General features: G+C 37.6%; 2 protein-coding genes across 5 annotated transcripts; one reads left to right on the top strand and one right to left on the bottom strand.

Annotated features, from left to right (window-relative positions):
* Positions 1-3,606: 3,606 nt before the first annotated feature.
* On the top strand, positions 3,607-5,787 carry LOC137749263 (exocyst complex component EXO70I-like). Its single transcript, XM_068489366.2, has one exon. The coding sequence runs from the start codon at positions 3,666-3,668 to the stop codon at positions 5,685-5,687; it is 2,022 nt and encodes a 673-aa protein (XP_068345467.2). The 5' UTR covers positions 3,607-3,665; the 3' UTR covers positions 5,688-5,787.
* Positions 5,788-5,866: 79 nt separating this feature from the next.
* Positions 5,867-11,157, bottom strand: LOC137708602 (RNA binding (RRM/RBD/RNP motifs) family protein). 4 transcript variants are annotated; one of them, XR_011064813.2, is made up of 12 exons: positions 10,773-11,157; positions 9,943-10,043; positions 9,665-9,839; positions 9,362-9,583; positions 9,177-9,270; positions 8,484-8,998; positions 8,298-8,397; positions 8,075-8,136; positions 7,314-7,420; positions 7,120-7,207; positions 6,088-6,678; positions 5,867-5,998 (listed from the first exon to the last, which is right to left on the bottom strand). XR_011064813.2 is itself a non-coding variant. In XM_068447718.2 (11 exons), exons 1-11 carry the CDS (start codon positions 10,902-10,904, stop codon positions 6,424-6,426), a joined length of 1,851 nt encoding a protein of 616 aa, XP_068303819.2. In that variant the 5' UTR covers positions 10,905-11,157; the 3' UTR covers positions 6,046-6,423. The 4 variants fall into 4 exon arrangements, 2 of the variants coding, with proteins under 2 accessions (XP_068303819.2, XP_088545677.1); XR_015958643.1 differs by lacking the exon at positions 9,362-9,583 and having other exon boundaries at positions 10,773-11,020; XM_068447718.2 differs by lacking the exon at positions 5,867-5,998 and having other exon boundaries at positions 6,046-6,678.

The raw sequence follows: 11,157 nt of genomic DNA, 5'->3' as shown, positions 1-11,157 counted from the left end.
TTTTTCGCTCGTTGCGTTATTCATTTCACGTCCAAGTTTATTGACCCATTTTGCTTTACGGGGTGTAGTCAAACTAAGATTTTAAAGGATTTTAAAAGTGATAGATTTGATAGGATTTAAGAGGATTACAGATTCCTACAAAATTCGTATGGATTTTTAAAGAATTTGAATGGATTGTGGTGGATTGTGGTGGAAGGATTTGAAATCCTAAGATCAACTTCAATGGTGGGCTAAAAGCTAAATTACCCTCTAAAATTTCCCTCCAAACTCACTCCAACCCAAGGGGAAATTTTGGGTTAAATGCTAAATGCTAAATCAATGCCAAATTCCTCCCAAAATTTAGCCTAGAAATCAGAGTGGACTCCACCCAATATTTATCGAAATTTAAATTTTTTTAGATTAAAATATTTATAAAGTTAATTTACAATGGTCTACATATTTATTTTTTAAAACAAATTTAATTTAACAAAAAAATTAGCCTAAATTCATTCTTTAATAATCCCGGTCTAAAATTTTAGGCTAGAACGGTTGGAGCAGAAAAACTGTTTCTGGGCTAAAAGCGAAATTTTCTGGGCAAAAAAATTTGGCTTTTAACCCAACCATTGGAGATGGTCTAAGGGGTGAGGTTGGATTTTTTTTAGTATTGGTTATATATACTTTTGGCTTTCAAATCCCACAAAATCCACAACTTATTGAAATCTTCCAAAATCTTAATTTTTTTTAATACGTTTAGATTTGGATATCCTTTAAAATCTTTTAATTGACTACACTAGAATTTTAAAATCTTTTAAAATCCTCTCAAATCTAAGTTTGACTACGCCGCTTCTAGCATTTGCACCAGTCCATATTTCGGTGCTGGGAGTAGTTTAGTACTGGTTATGTGCACATTCACTCCCTTCTCATCAAGGATGACCTCTATGGCACTCACAGTGACGTTACATGCCATATAAGTTTTTCGAGTCCGGTTCTTATAAGTGATTTACTCTTGTAAACAAGGTAATGCTATTAGGAAGTTGGAGTAATTCGATCGAGCTTAATCCCAGAAATTGACATCTTATGGTGTCTTAGAAGCAAGCAAATTAGGCAACAGCCAGCATTCTGGTTACGCAAAAGAAGCAATTTACTCCAAGAAACGTATAAACCGAAAAACAAAAATAATAGTAAATAAACTTTCCATGAACCTTAATGTTAATTTTATTTTACAAACGATATATGATATTATACTTAATTCATCTACATTCCGTGGAGGGTGGGATTTAGGGTTGGGCAAATACCCATTGGTTATGGATAACCGCGGTTACCCGCCCATTTAAATTAAACGGTTACGGTTATGGGTAACCGTTTAGATAAATAAACGGTTATGGGCATAACTGTTTACCCGCGAAATTTAAATGGGCGGTTATGGGTATTAACCGCGATTATAAACGAAGAACCGTTTACCCATTTATTTTATATATGTAAAATTAACACAAACCATGTTCTCGATCCAATAATATTTAGCACCCAGTAAATTAGCAAGGAATTCATCGGTCCTTCTCTCAATAACACTGCTACAGGAATGATGATTCTTATCATCAAGGAATTCGCCAAATTAATTTAAATTCCTTGCGGGTAACCGTGAAATTGACAAAAATGCTTTGACAAAAATGTCTTCTAAACAATTTTTGTAACCCAATAATACTTAGAAAATATTATATTTACCTTCATTGGTAACAGTTAAAAATATCGTCTGTAAACTATTATTTTAATTATTAGAATGGTATAAGGACTTAAAAATTTAAAATACGGAAATGTATGCTGAATGTATCTATAACAGTGTTTAATTGTCAAAAAAAAAAGAAAATTATGACAATTTTTTTTTAATTTTCAAGTCGTTAAAAAACATGCAGACGGGTGAAAAAGGGGTAATGGTAAAAAAAAAAAAAAAAAAAAAAGATAAACGGGTTAAAAAGGGTAAATGGGTAAATATCATATCCCGGCCTGGGGCGAATCACTTCCCTGGCCGATGTGGGATGTCACAATCCACCCCCCTTAGGGGCCCGACGTCCTCGTCGGCACACCACGGCCATGGTTAGGCTCTGATACCAAACTATCACATCCCGGCCCAGGGCGGATCACTTCCCTGGGTGATGTGGGATGTCACAGTAAACGTGTATTAAACGGTTACGGTTAAATGGGTATGCGGTTATGGATATGGTTAACCGTTTAAACGGTTATGGGTACGGGTATAACCGTTTAGGCAATTACCCAACGGATAAACGGTTATGCGGGTATGAGCATAAATGGTTATGGGTAAATAACTGTGGTTACCCGCCTGCCATAACCGTTGCCCATCCTAGTGGGATTCAAACTTCGAGTACACGAGTTTAGAGACAATGTTGCTTTAACTAACTTGATCACCTTAAATATCCTTACTTTGTTAGTGTTCTAACAAAGTTTAGAGAATTTTAAAAAATTTAATTTATGGGCAAACAAATTTAAGTTCAAAAGAATTTAGTAGCCCAGTCAAAATCTGATTAATTTTTTGTGTGTTAACTATATTATTTATGCAAAGGAGGAGGGAGTCGGCTTAGCCTCGCAATGAGCTAGCAGTAATGTGGTTGAAATTCAATTTTGCATGAGAAGCGAACTTAAGACCTCTCACTTACAAGTGAATAGGAATACCAATAAACGTTAGTACTAAGTGACTGTTGTTAACTTTATATGTACCTTTGTGTGAGAATCGAACCTAAGACCTTTCACTTACAAGTGAAGAGGAATACTAGTAAACGTTAGTATTAAGTGACTGCTTTTTAACACTTATATATACATATATATATATATATATATATACACACACACATATATATATATAAAGGGAGCATCCTAACATGGTGAAACATTCAAAATACCATAAATTGTCTTTAAAAACTCCAAAAGTTACATTAAATGAAATTAAAATTGTAATTCAAAACATTTTAATTTTAAATACTTTAAATTTAAAACTTTTTTTTTTGATCAAACGATATTATCTACACGTATGGGAATAGGTTTAAAACTTTAGAAACAAAATAACAAAAACAAAACCCCCACGTTAGTGGGTGGTTTATGGTTGGCTTCTATTATTTTATTTTATTTTTTATATAAACAAAAATATAGAAATCAAAATAACTTAATTTTCTAAAAATTTTAAAATCTTAAAAATAACTTAATTTAACATACAAAGGTCAATTGTCACACGCGTAAGCGTGTGACAAGAGTAGTATATGTTTGTGCGCGCATGTATAAATATATATATATATATATATATATATATATATATATATATATGTATATAAGTTATAAGTAGGTGGTTTGGGGGCCTAACATGTTAATGTTTGTTTGTTTGCAAGTGTGAAAAATAAAGGAAATTCATGGCATGGTAGTTGAGGCTTCTTGTGGGCTATTTATCCTTGCAGGTACAAGGTTGGTTTGAACCTGGTTACTCTCCTTTGTTTCATTTGGTACTGTTTGGTGGAAAGTTATTTTATTTTTTTCTTTTTTCGAGTAGTGTGGAAGAAACCACGACTCTATTTTTTTACTGCACTCTTATGAAGGCTCTTGGTGCACTATAAAAATGCCACACAAGTTTTGGTTCAGTCAAATAGGTTGGGGATTCTGAGATTGGAAAGTGTTTTTTTCGGAAAATGGCTGATGATGAAACTTTTGGGAATCTAAAAGCTGCCCGGAAATTGTTGAAGGCTAGTATGGAGCAATCTTCAGCTCTTTCGTCGGCGATTAATGAAGCCGGGTTGAAGGTGGAACGCACGAAGGAGAGGTTGCCATCTTTGGAAGCGGCAATTAGGCCCATTGGGACGCGAAAGTGTGGATATTTTGCAATGAGGGACCAAATCAATGGTGCCATTGGCCCTGCTGCTGCTGTTCTCAAAGTGTATGATGTCGTTCGGGAGCTAGAGAATTCGCTGTCTTTCGAATCATGTTCTGATCTCCACGCTTATCTTTTGATCATGAAAAGGCTCGAAGAGGCATTGAGGTTTCTTGCTGGCAGCTGTGGGCTGGCCATTCAGTGGCTGCATGACATTGTTGAGTTTTTGGAAGGCGACGCGTTTGCCAATGATCAAAGCCTCTTGAATGTGAAGAAAGCTCTGAGAATTCTACGGGTGTTGCACGCAATCGAGGGTTGTGCTCGCCTTGATGGAGGGGTTCTCAATGCTGCATTCATCAAGCTGGAAACCGAATTTGTAAGCTTATTAATGGAGAACAATGCTACAGCCTGCATTGCTTCATCGCCATTACCAGTGCCGGTAATTCAAAAGCTTCAAGCCATTGTTGAGAGACTGAATGCTGCTGATCGGCTTGAAAAGTGCGTATTGCTGTACACTGGCGCGCGGAGTTTGAATGCTAGAAGAAGCTTGCAGGCCCTCGATCTCGACTACCTTGAGATTCAAGTCTCTGAGTTTGATGATATGCAGAGCATCGGCTCTTACATTGAGCAATGGGGCGAGCATTTGGAGTTGGTTGTGAAGCATTTTCTCGAGTTTGAGTACAAACTCTGCAACAGTGTCTTTGAGAAGACAGAATCAGATGCTTGGAAGCGCTGCATTGCGAGATTCGCTGAAGAGTTTAGGCTTGTTTCTTTCCTCCAATTTGGCAGGAGTGTCACCAAGATAAAGAAGGGCCCGGTCAAGCTCTTGAAGCTACTAGATGTATTCGCAGTTTTAGAAAATCTAAGGGTCAATTTTAACCGGCTTTTCGGAGGGGAGGCCTGCGGTGAGATTCAGAACCTCACAAGGGATCTGATCAAGAAGGTTGTCAATGGTGCTTGTGAGATTTTCTGGGAACTTCCTAGTCAAGTGGAGTTGCAAAGGCGGTTTTCTCCTCCATCGGATGGTGGCATTCCCGGGCTAGTAACCTTTATAACTAGTTTCTGCAATCAACTTCTAGGGGAAGACTACAAGCCAATCTTAATCCGGGTCTTGCGGATCCATCAAAGCTGGAAAACCGATATCCACAAAGATGAAGATGATGATCTTCTTTTGAAACAAATTTTTAGCACGATGAAGGAAATCGGGCTAAATTTGGATGCGTGGTCGAAGACCTACGAAGACATCTCCCTCTCCTATCTTTTCATGATGAACAATCACTGCCATTTCAGCCAATTAAAGGGCACAAAGCTTGGGGAAATAATGGGAAACTCTTGGTTAGGAGCACATGAGCAATACAAGGACTACTACGCAGCTCTCTACTTGAGAGAGAGTTGGGGAAAGCTTCTGATTCTCCTAACCCAAAAGGGTTGGATTTCACCTCCTGTCGGGGGAGCAACGGATTATCATCAGGGCTCCGACGATAAGAAAAGACTCAAGGCATTCAACGAGGCATTCGACGAGAGGTACAAGAAGCACTCGAATTGGATCATTTCGGACGATTGCTTGAGGCAGAAGGTATGCCAACTTTTGGTGCAGGCAGTTGTACCTGTTTACAAAAGTTACATGCAGAAGTATGGAGTTTTGGTGCAACAAGATGCAAGTGCTAGGAAGTATGTCAAACACACAACACAAAGCTTGGAGAAGATGCTGAGCTCACTGTTCCAGCCCCAGCTTAGCAAATACTGCAGTACCAAACATATTCGCTTTATCGGCAAGCTGAAAAACTTCGTCACCAATCAGTTTCGTGTTAAGCGTAAATGTGAGTTCATAGGCTACTGCTAAAGGACCACATTTCTAGAGTTTTAGTAATTTCCTTGTACAGATCTACACGTAAAATTAATTAACATGTATTGGTTTAAATTATTCTCGGATTTCCTATCAACTTCTTCATTCGTATTGATGTTCTTGATTCGGAAACTTCTCCTTGTAGCTACATGTTTTCGTCGCGTTGAAAAAAAAGGTTTGTGCCGCTTATGTTTGTTACTGAATTACCAGTCCAAAGTCCAAACCGTAACACTAGAAATGGTGACGAACCCTTCGACATCACATTCTAAGTTGACCTCAACCCAATAATTCCGAAGTACGACGAGCACCTGCAATTACAGCTAAATTCTGTCAATGCTATGAACAGAAGTTTACATTCTCGTAGCAAAACCGCCAATCTGATATTCCGTAATTTTACCTGCGAAGTGATTGCGGAAGTGAAACTGTCAAATCACTCTTTACATACCAACACAAGTGCACTTTCAGGCTATGCTGCTGCGAAAACTATATATATCCTAAATGAGTTTCTATGATCTTCAAGAGGAACAACACGGATGCTATACGTGGAATTAGAACGGAAGTTACCCAGCTGATTCCGCCCAGAAAACAAAATAGAAAACAGCCTTCAACAGTTTAGAAGTAGATTTCATAGATCAACCTAATATCCTCATAACTCGTGGATCCCCAGTATGGTGTTAGATAGGATTTATTTAGTTCTGTCAACTATACGCCATTGCAACGCTGATTCTAAGAATTAAGTGCCTGCAGCGGGCTCTGTTGATGAAGCATTCCCTTCTTTGTCTGAATCAGAAAGATGTTTGGGGGCTGCTGCTGATGGTTCTGATGGATCAGTGCTAGGCTCTCTCCGCCACTGTAGACTAGAGCTCCCAAAACGTGGTGTTTTGGGGATAGCGTTTTTGTTGCCATCTGGTACATGTGCGTGGAAAGTCTTTGCAGAAATCTGGTTTGGGGCTGATGCTGCAGAAGCTGCTTCTCGTATCCTTAGAACCTATACAAAATGTATAGAAGTCAAAAGTTGGAAAACAAAGTCCAAATTTAAATTCTAGTCCCTAGAATATGTCAGTCTCCAAAGGTGAATCTCAAATTTACGATCCTTGTGTGTGTTTGTGAAATATAAGAGACGCACATAGAAACTTGTACAGCCCAACAAGCTCAATAGTATCAAACCATTCAATTTATAATATTTTTCCCAACTTGGTTCGTCTTCAGTCATGGAAGGAAAATAAGGGCAATTATGTAGCATTTTCAACGTGCATCCACTGCCTAATGATGGTAAAAGATATAACAGTAGAGTATCAGGTTTATTACACTCAACCAAGTCAATCTCCATACGGCCTACCCTCGCCCCTTTCATTTTTTGCTTTCTTTCAATCTGTTTCTTTTTTTTTTTTTTTTTTTTTTTTTTGTTTCACACTTTTTGTTTGCTCACCTTCACTATTCTTGAATAAAACATTGTCCCACTCAATGCCAAGGCATTGTCAACAGATTCCTTGCTATCAAAGGTAACATAAGCAGACCTAAGAACAGAAATGTCAGAAACCGGTCCCGGACCTAAGATGAAACATACAAACAGAAATTGTACTCCTTAGATCATAATAGAGCAGATGACGAAATAAGCGTTACCCTTGTGGTTTAGCAGTTACTATGTCTGTCAGAATCACCACATTGAAAACCCCTCCACACTTGGCAAAGAACGATGACAAAGCTTCTCTAGTAGCTGAAAAATGTACCTGTTTTTTTTTTTTTTTTCAAACAGTATATGGTATGCTTATGAGATATTTTACATAAATGCAGAATTGCAGATACAACAATTAAATTAATAAAAATAAGGAGGAATAATAGCAATCTCCATGGAAATTAACCACACACAATTTGCACTTTATTTAAACAAATGTGCGTACAAGTAGCAATCCTCAGGTACTAGTTAGCTTAACTAAGAGGTGAACAGAAAGCGAGCCTAAATTACTAGATGTGAAAGAATACTGCCTCCAAATACCAACGTCAGTTAAAATACAGACTTGAAATTTGTAACAACATTCGCAAAGATGACCTAACAATGTGTGTAATTAAAAATAACTTTAAGAAATATCATTATGTATTACTACAGCTAATTGTTATCATCTGGTAGAACAGAAGCTCTACAGTCTACGCTCTCAACAAGAGTCTGTTTCTATAACCATCTCAAAGGATTTCCACAGAGGCACACCCCTCTGGTTTCCATCTATTTATTATCAACTGTTCACCTAGAATTTCAATCCACTGAATACTTTCCCTTAGTGATTTCGTGTTCGCAAAGTCAGCCACTTCTCATCACACTACTGTGAACTTTAATATTTCACTAATAGAGTGAATAAAAGAAGGAATATTATACAGAAAGATCTTACATTTGTCACCAATACAGTCCTTGACTCAATCTCAGTGTTGTTCTCCGAATCCTTTAGTATATCTGTAAATGCATGCATTAGAACACATCCACCCAAAACCACCTTCCCCCACCCTCTACATTTGTGCAGAGACATTTGTTTCTAGTTCAAAATTCAAAGCATTTATAAGTTGAAACAAATTTCATACTTCAGAAAATTGGTCCAAGTTATCTAGAGGCTTTACCAGATTTTGACAAATGATTGACTTTCACCACCTGCTTTGATTGAAGCTTTGACATTTCCATTTCAATTTGATGCAATCTTTCTTTTACTTCAAGCACTTCCTAGAGAAAATCAGTCAAGGAGGGAAAACTAAGTTGATTCTTAAAATTACCAGACTTGAGGTTAAAGTCAATCTTAAAGGACATACTGATGCCAGTTTCTGAGTAGTCCTCGAACCATTTTTGGTCAACTTTGACTTCTTGAAATCCTGTGAGATATCTTTGTACTGAGGATCCATGTTTCTCTCATGCACCAAAGAAGCTGAACCAGTGCCAAGGCGTGCCCTGATTTCACCAAAGAGCCTCTTACGTCCAATATTGTTTGCACTATGAGGTTCACCCATTGCACTACCACCATGGTCCAGTTTCCTAGTCTCAACAGGGTGCCTATAAGACCTCGTCCCAAGAGCAGGAACTTCAGGATTACTCTTCAGAGGCATTAATGGGGGCTGGTTATGGACTCCTCCATCTTGTGTCTTACGGCCAACACCATAGAAATTAACATTCTTGTGCCCTACAAATATGTCCTCACATGGCTTGCCCAATCTATCCCAAACACTACCCCGAGGTTTTTTACTATGCACAAACCCTGTACCTATTAATCTTGGTGACAGACTGCTTTCTAATGGGTTACTGCCACAGATCTCTTTAGGACAAGGACGTCCTGCAGGAAGAAAGCATAAAAAGAGTCCTCATTATTGACCCATGAGCAAACTAAATTTGTATGTCTGTAGAAAGGCAGCTAAAACAAATCAGTTTCACACAATCACATACAGGCACATAATTATATATTGACATTTACAATTTTCTCAAACATGCATTGAGGTAATCGAACATGGTACCTGATATGACATATTGCGTAACCTTAGACTCTGCCTCTCTTTTCGGCAAATGTAAGAGCTCCTTAGGCAATTCACTTGATTCATGCTTGAGAATCTGCTCTACAATAAGATAATTCTGAACTTACAAAAAGAAAAATGTGTTTAAAAATCACTGTCAGCTGTATTAAACTGTTTAATAGGCCAACCTGGTTAATTTTATTTATACACCGAGTTCTTCTAACTAGCTCACAATTGGTATTATCAGTTGCAATAGGTCCTTTTAGAATTTCATTTCTGCATGCCCGTGACAATGTTTTCTTGGTATTCACCTCACTGAAAGGGACACATTGAAAACCTTTGGCAAGTTTCACATCTTCACAAGAAACAGGATCACATGTTGACATATGGTAGGACTTGCCATCTTTCATCTGCCATGGGAAAGTTATATTACAAACTCCTCCTAACGCTCTATTATACATAAAGAAATAAATTCGGATAACTCATATTACCAAAAGTTCATCGGCATGTCTAGTAGAATGATTCTGGAATTCTGCACATCTGTCGGTGCTTGCACCCTTGCATCTCTTACTCTCTTGGTAACTAACAGTAGCAACTTCATCTGCATTCAATAAGCCGGTGTCTGCAGAAGATTGACCAGCATATTCCAACATAAGATTCCATAACCTACATTGGCAGAGCAAAGGGATTAGCATCGACTATTCAAAACTGAGTCAGCATGTAAAGAAGAAAATTGTAGCTCATCAAGAGACTTTGATAGTCAGGGTACCAGGATACAAAATCTACAGTCACGTCGCCAAGAAATGCTTCTAAATCCTCTTTTGCCTGATATTGATGCTTTCCATTACAAACCAGCACTGTTATATATTCCTAAAGTAATGAACATATTACTCTCAGTAAAATTTGGAGTAAATTTAACCATGAAGCAGTGAAAACTTGTTAATGAGAACAGGGCAAATCACGCATGTGCGTTCAATGTAAAATTTCAAACACAAGATTAACAATAAAAAGAAACAAAAAAAGAAGTTAAAAGAAACTTGTCAACAATTAATGAAATTGACGAATCTTTCTTCTACTTTTCGTACATCAATTCGCAATATAAGACCACTCATTTCTTGTTGTCCACTCAAATGCTTTCGATTATAGAAGATGTTAAGTAAGCTCTAGCCTCTTGCTCTATCTGATATTACACATTGATAACGTCTATAGAGACGCGCATGCAACTCTGAGACTATATGTTAAAAAATTGTGCATTAATTAGCAAGCAAACAACGAAATCATCGCGAAATGTAGCATGGATTGTTAATTTCATTGCCAACATTTTCTCAGCAACCAAACATACAGTTATTATTATGTTGATTAGGCAGCATATGAAACTTTCACTCTCATTCCACCGAAAGCAAAAGCATCACGAAACATAGCGTAAGCGTTAATTTCTCTGCCTACATTTTCTCAGCATCCAAACAACTAGTTACGAAAGAGAATCGCTAGTACATTTTCCCAAAAAAATCAATTCCTATCGTTAATTAGACTCGAAAAATGGAAATAAACAAAGGAAAATCCGAAATCGCAGGAACTGGAAGGGATGAGAAAAATTACAGCGAGGACGTCGTCTGTGTACTCGGAGAGAAATTGAGGAAGCTTGACGGCAATGGAGGATTTGAGCTTCCGAGCGAAAGGCGATTTCCTGTGGAGCTTGAAGGTCTTAGGGTTCGCCGAGAAAATATCCATCGGAGATTGTCGTAGTTCCGTTAGGATCGCTCTCGCTCTCTCTGATCAATAGTTTTGACGGCCCATATACCACTCGAGTAAGAAGGAGCCACTGAAGCATATTATACCAGAAAACTAATGAATGTGCTTGATCTCATAAAGATTAATTTTTTTACAATAAAATTATGATTTTTCGTTAAAATAAACAGTACCGAAAGTTTTTCGTTAAAATTTTCTATTATACAAGCACTCCCAACATTTTGAAACGTCAAAA

Source organism: Pyrus communis, chromosome 17 (genome assembly GCF_041283825.1).
Source record: "Pyrus communis isolate YQ-2024b chromosome 17, ASM4128382v1, whole genome shotgun sequence".
Classification (NCBI taxonomy): Eukaryota; Viridiplantae; Streptophyta; class Magnoliopsida; order Rosales; family Rosaceae; genus Pyrus; species Pyrus communis.
Note: the sequence above shows the minus strand (reverse complement) of the source record. Positions and strands in the feature narration are given on the sequence as shown.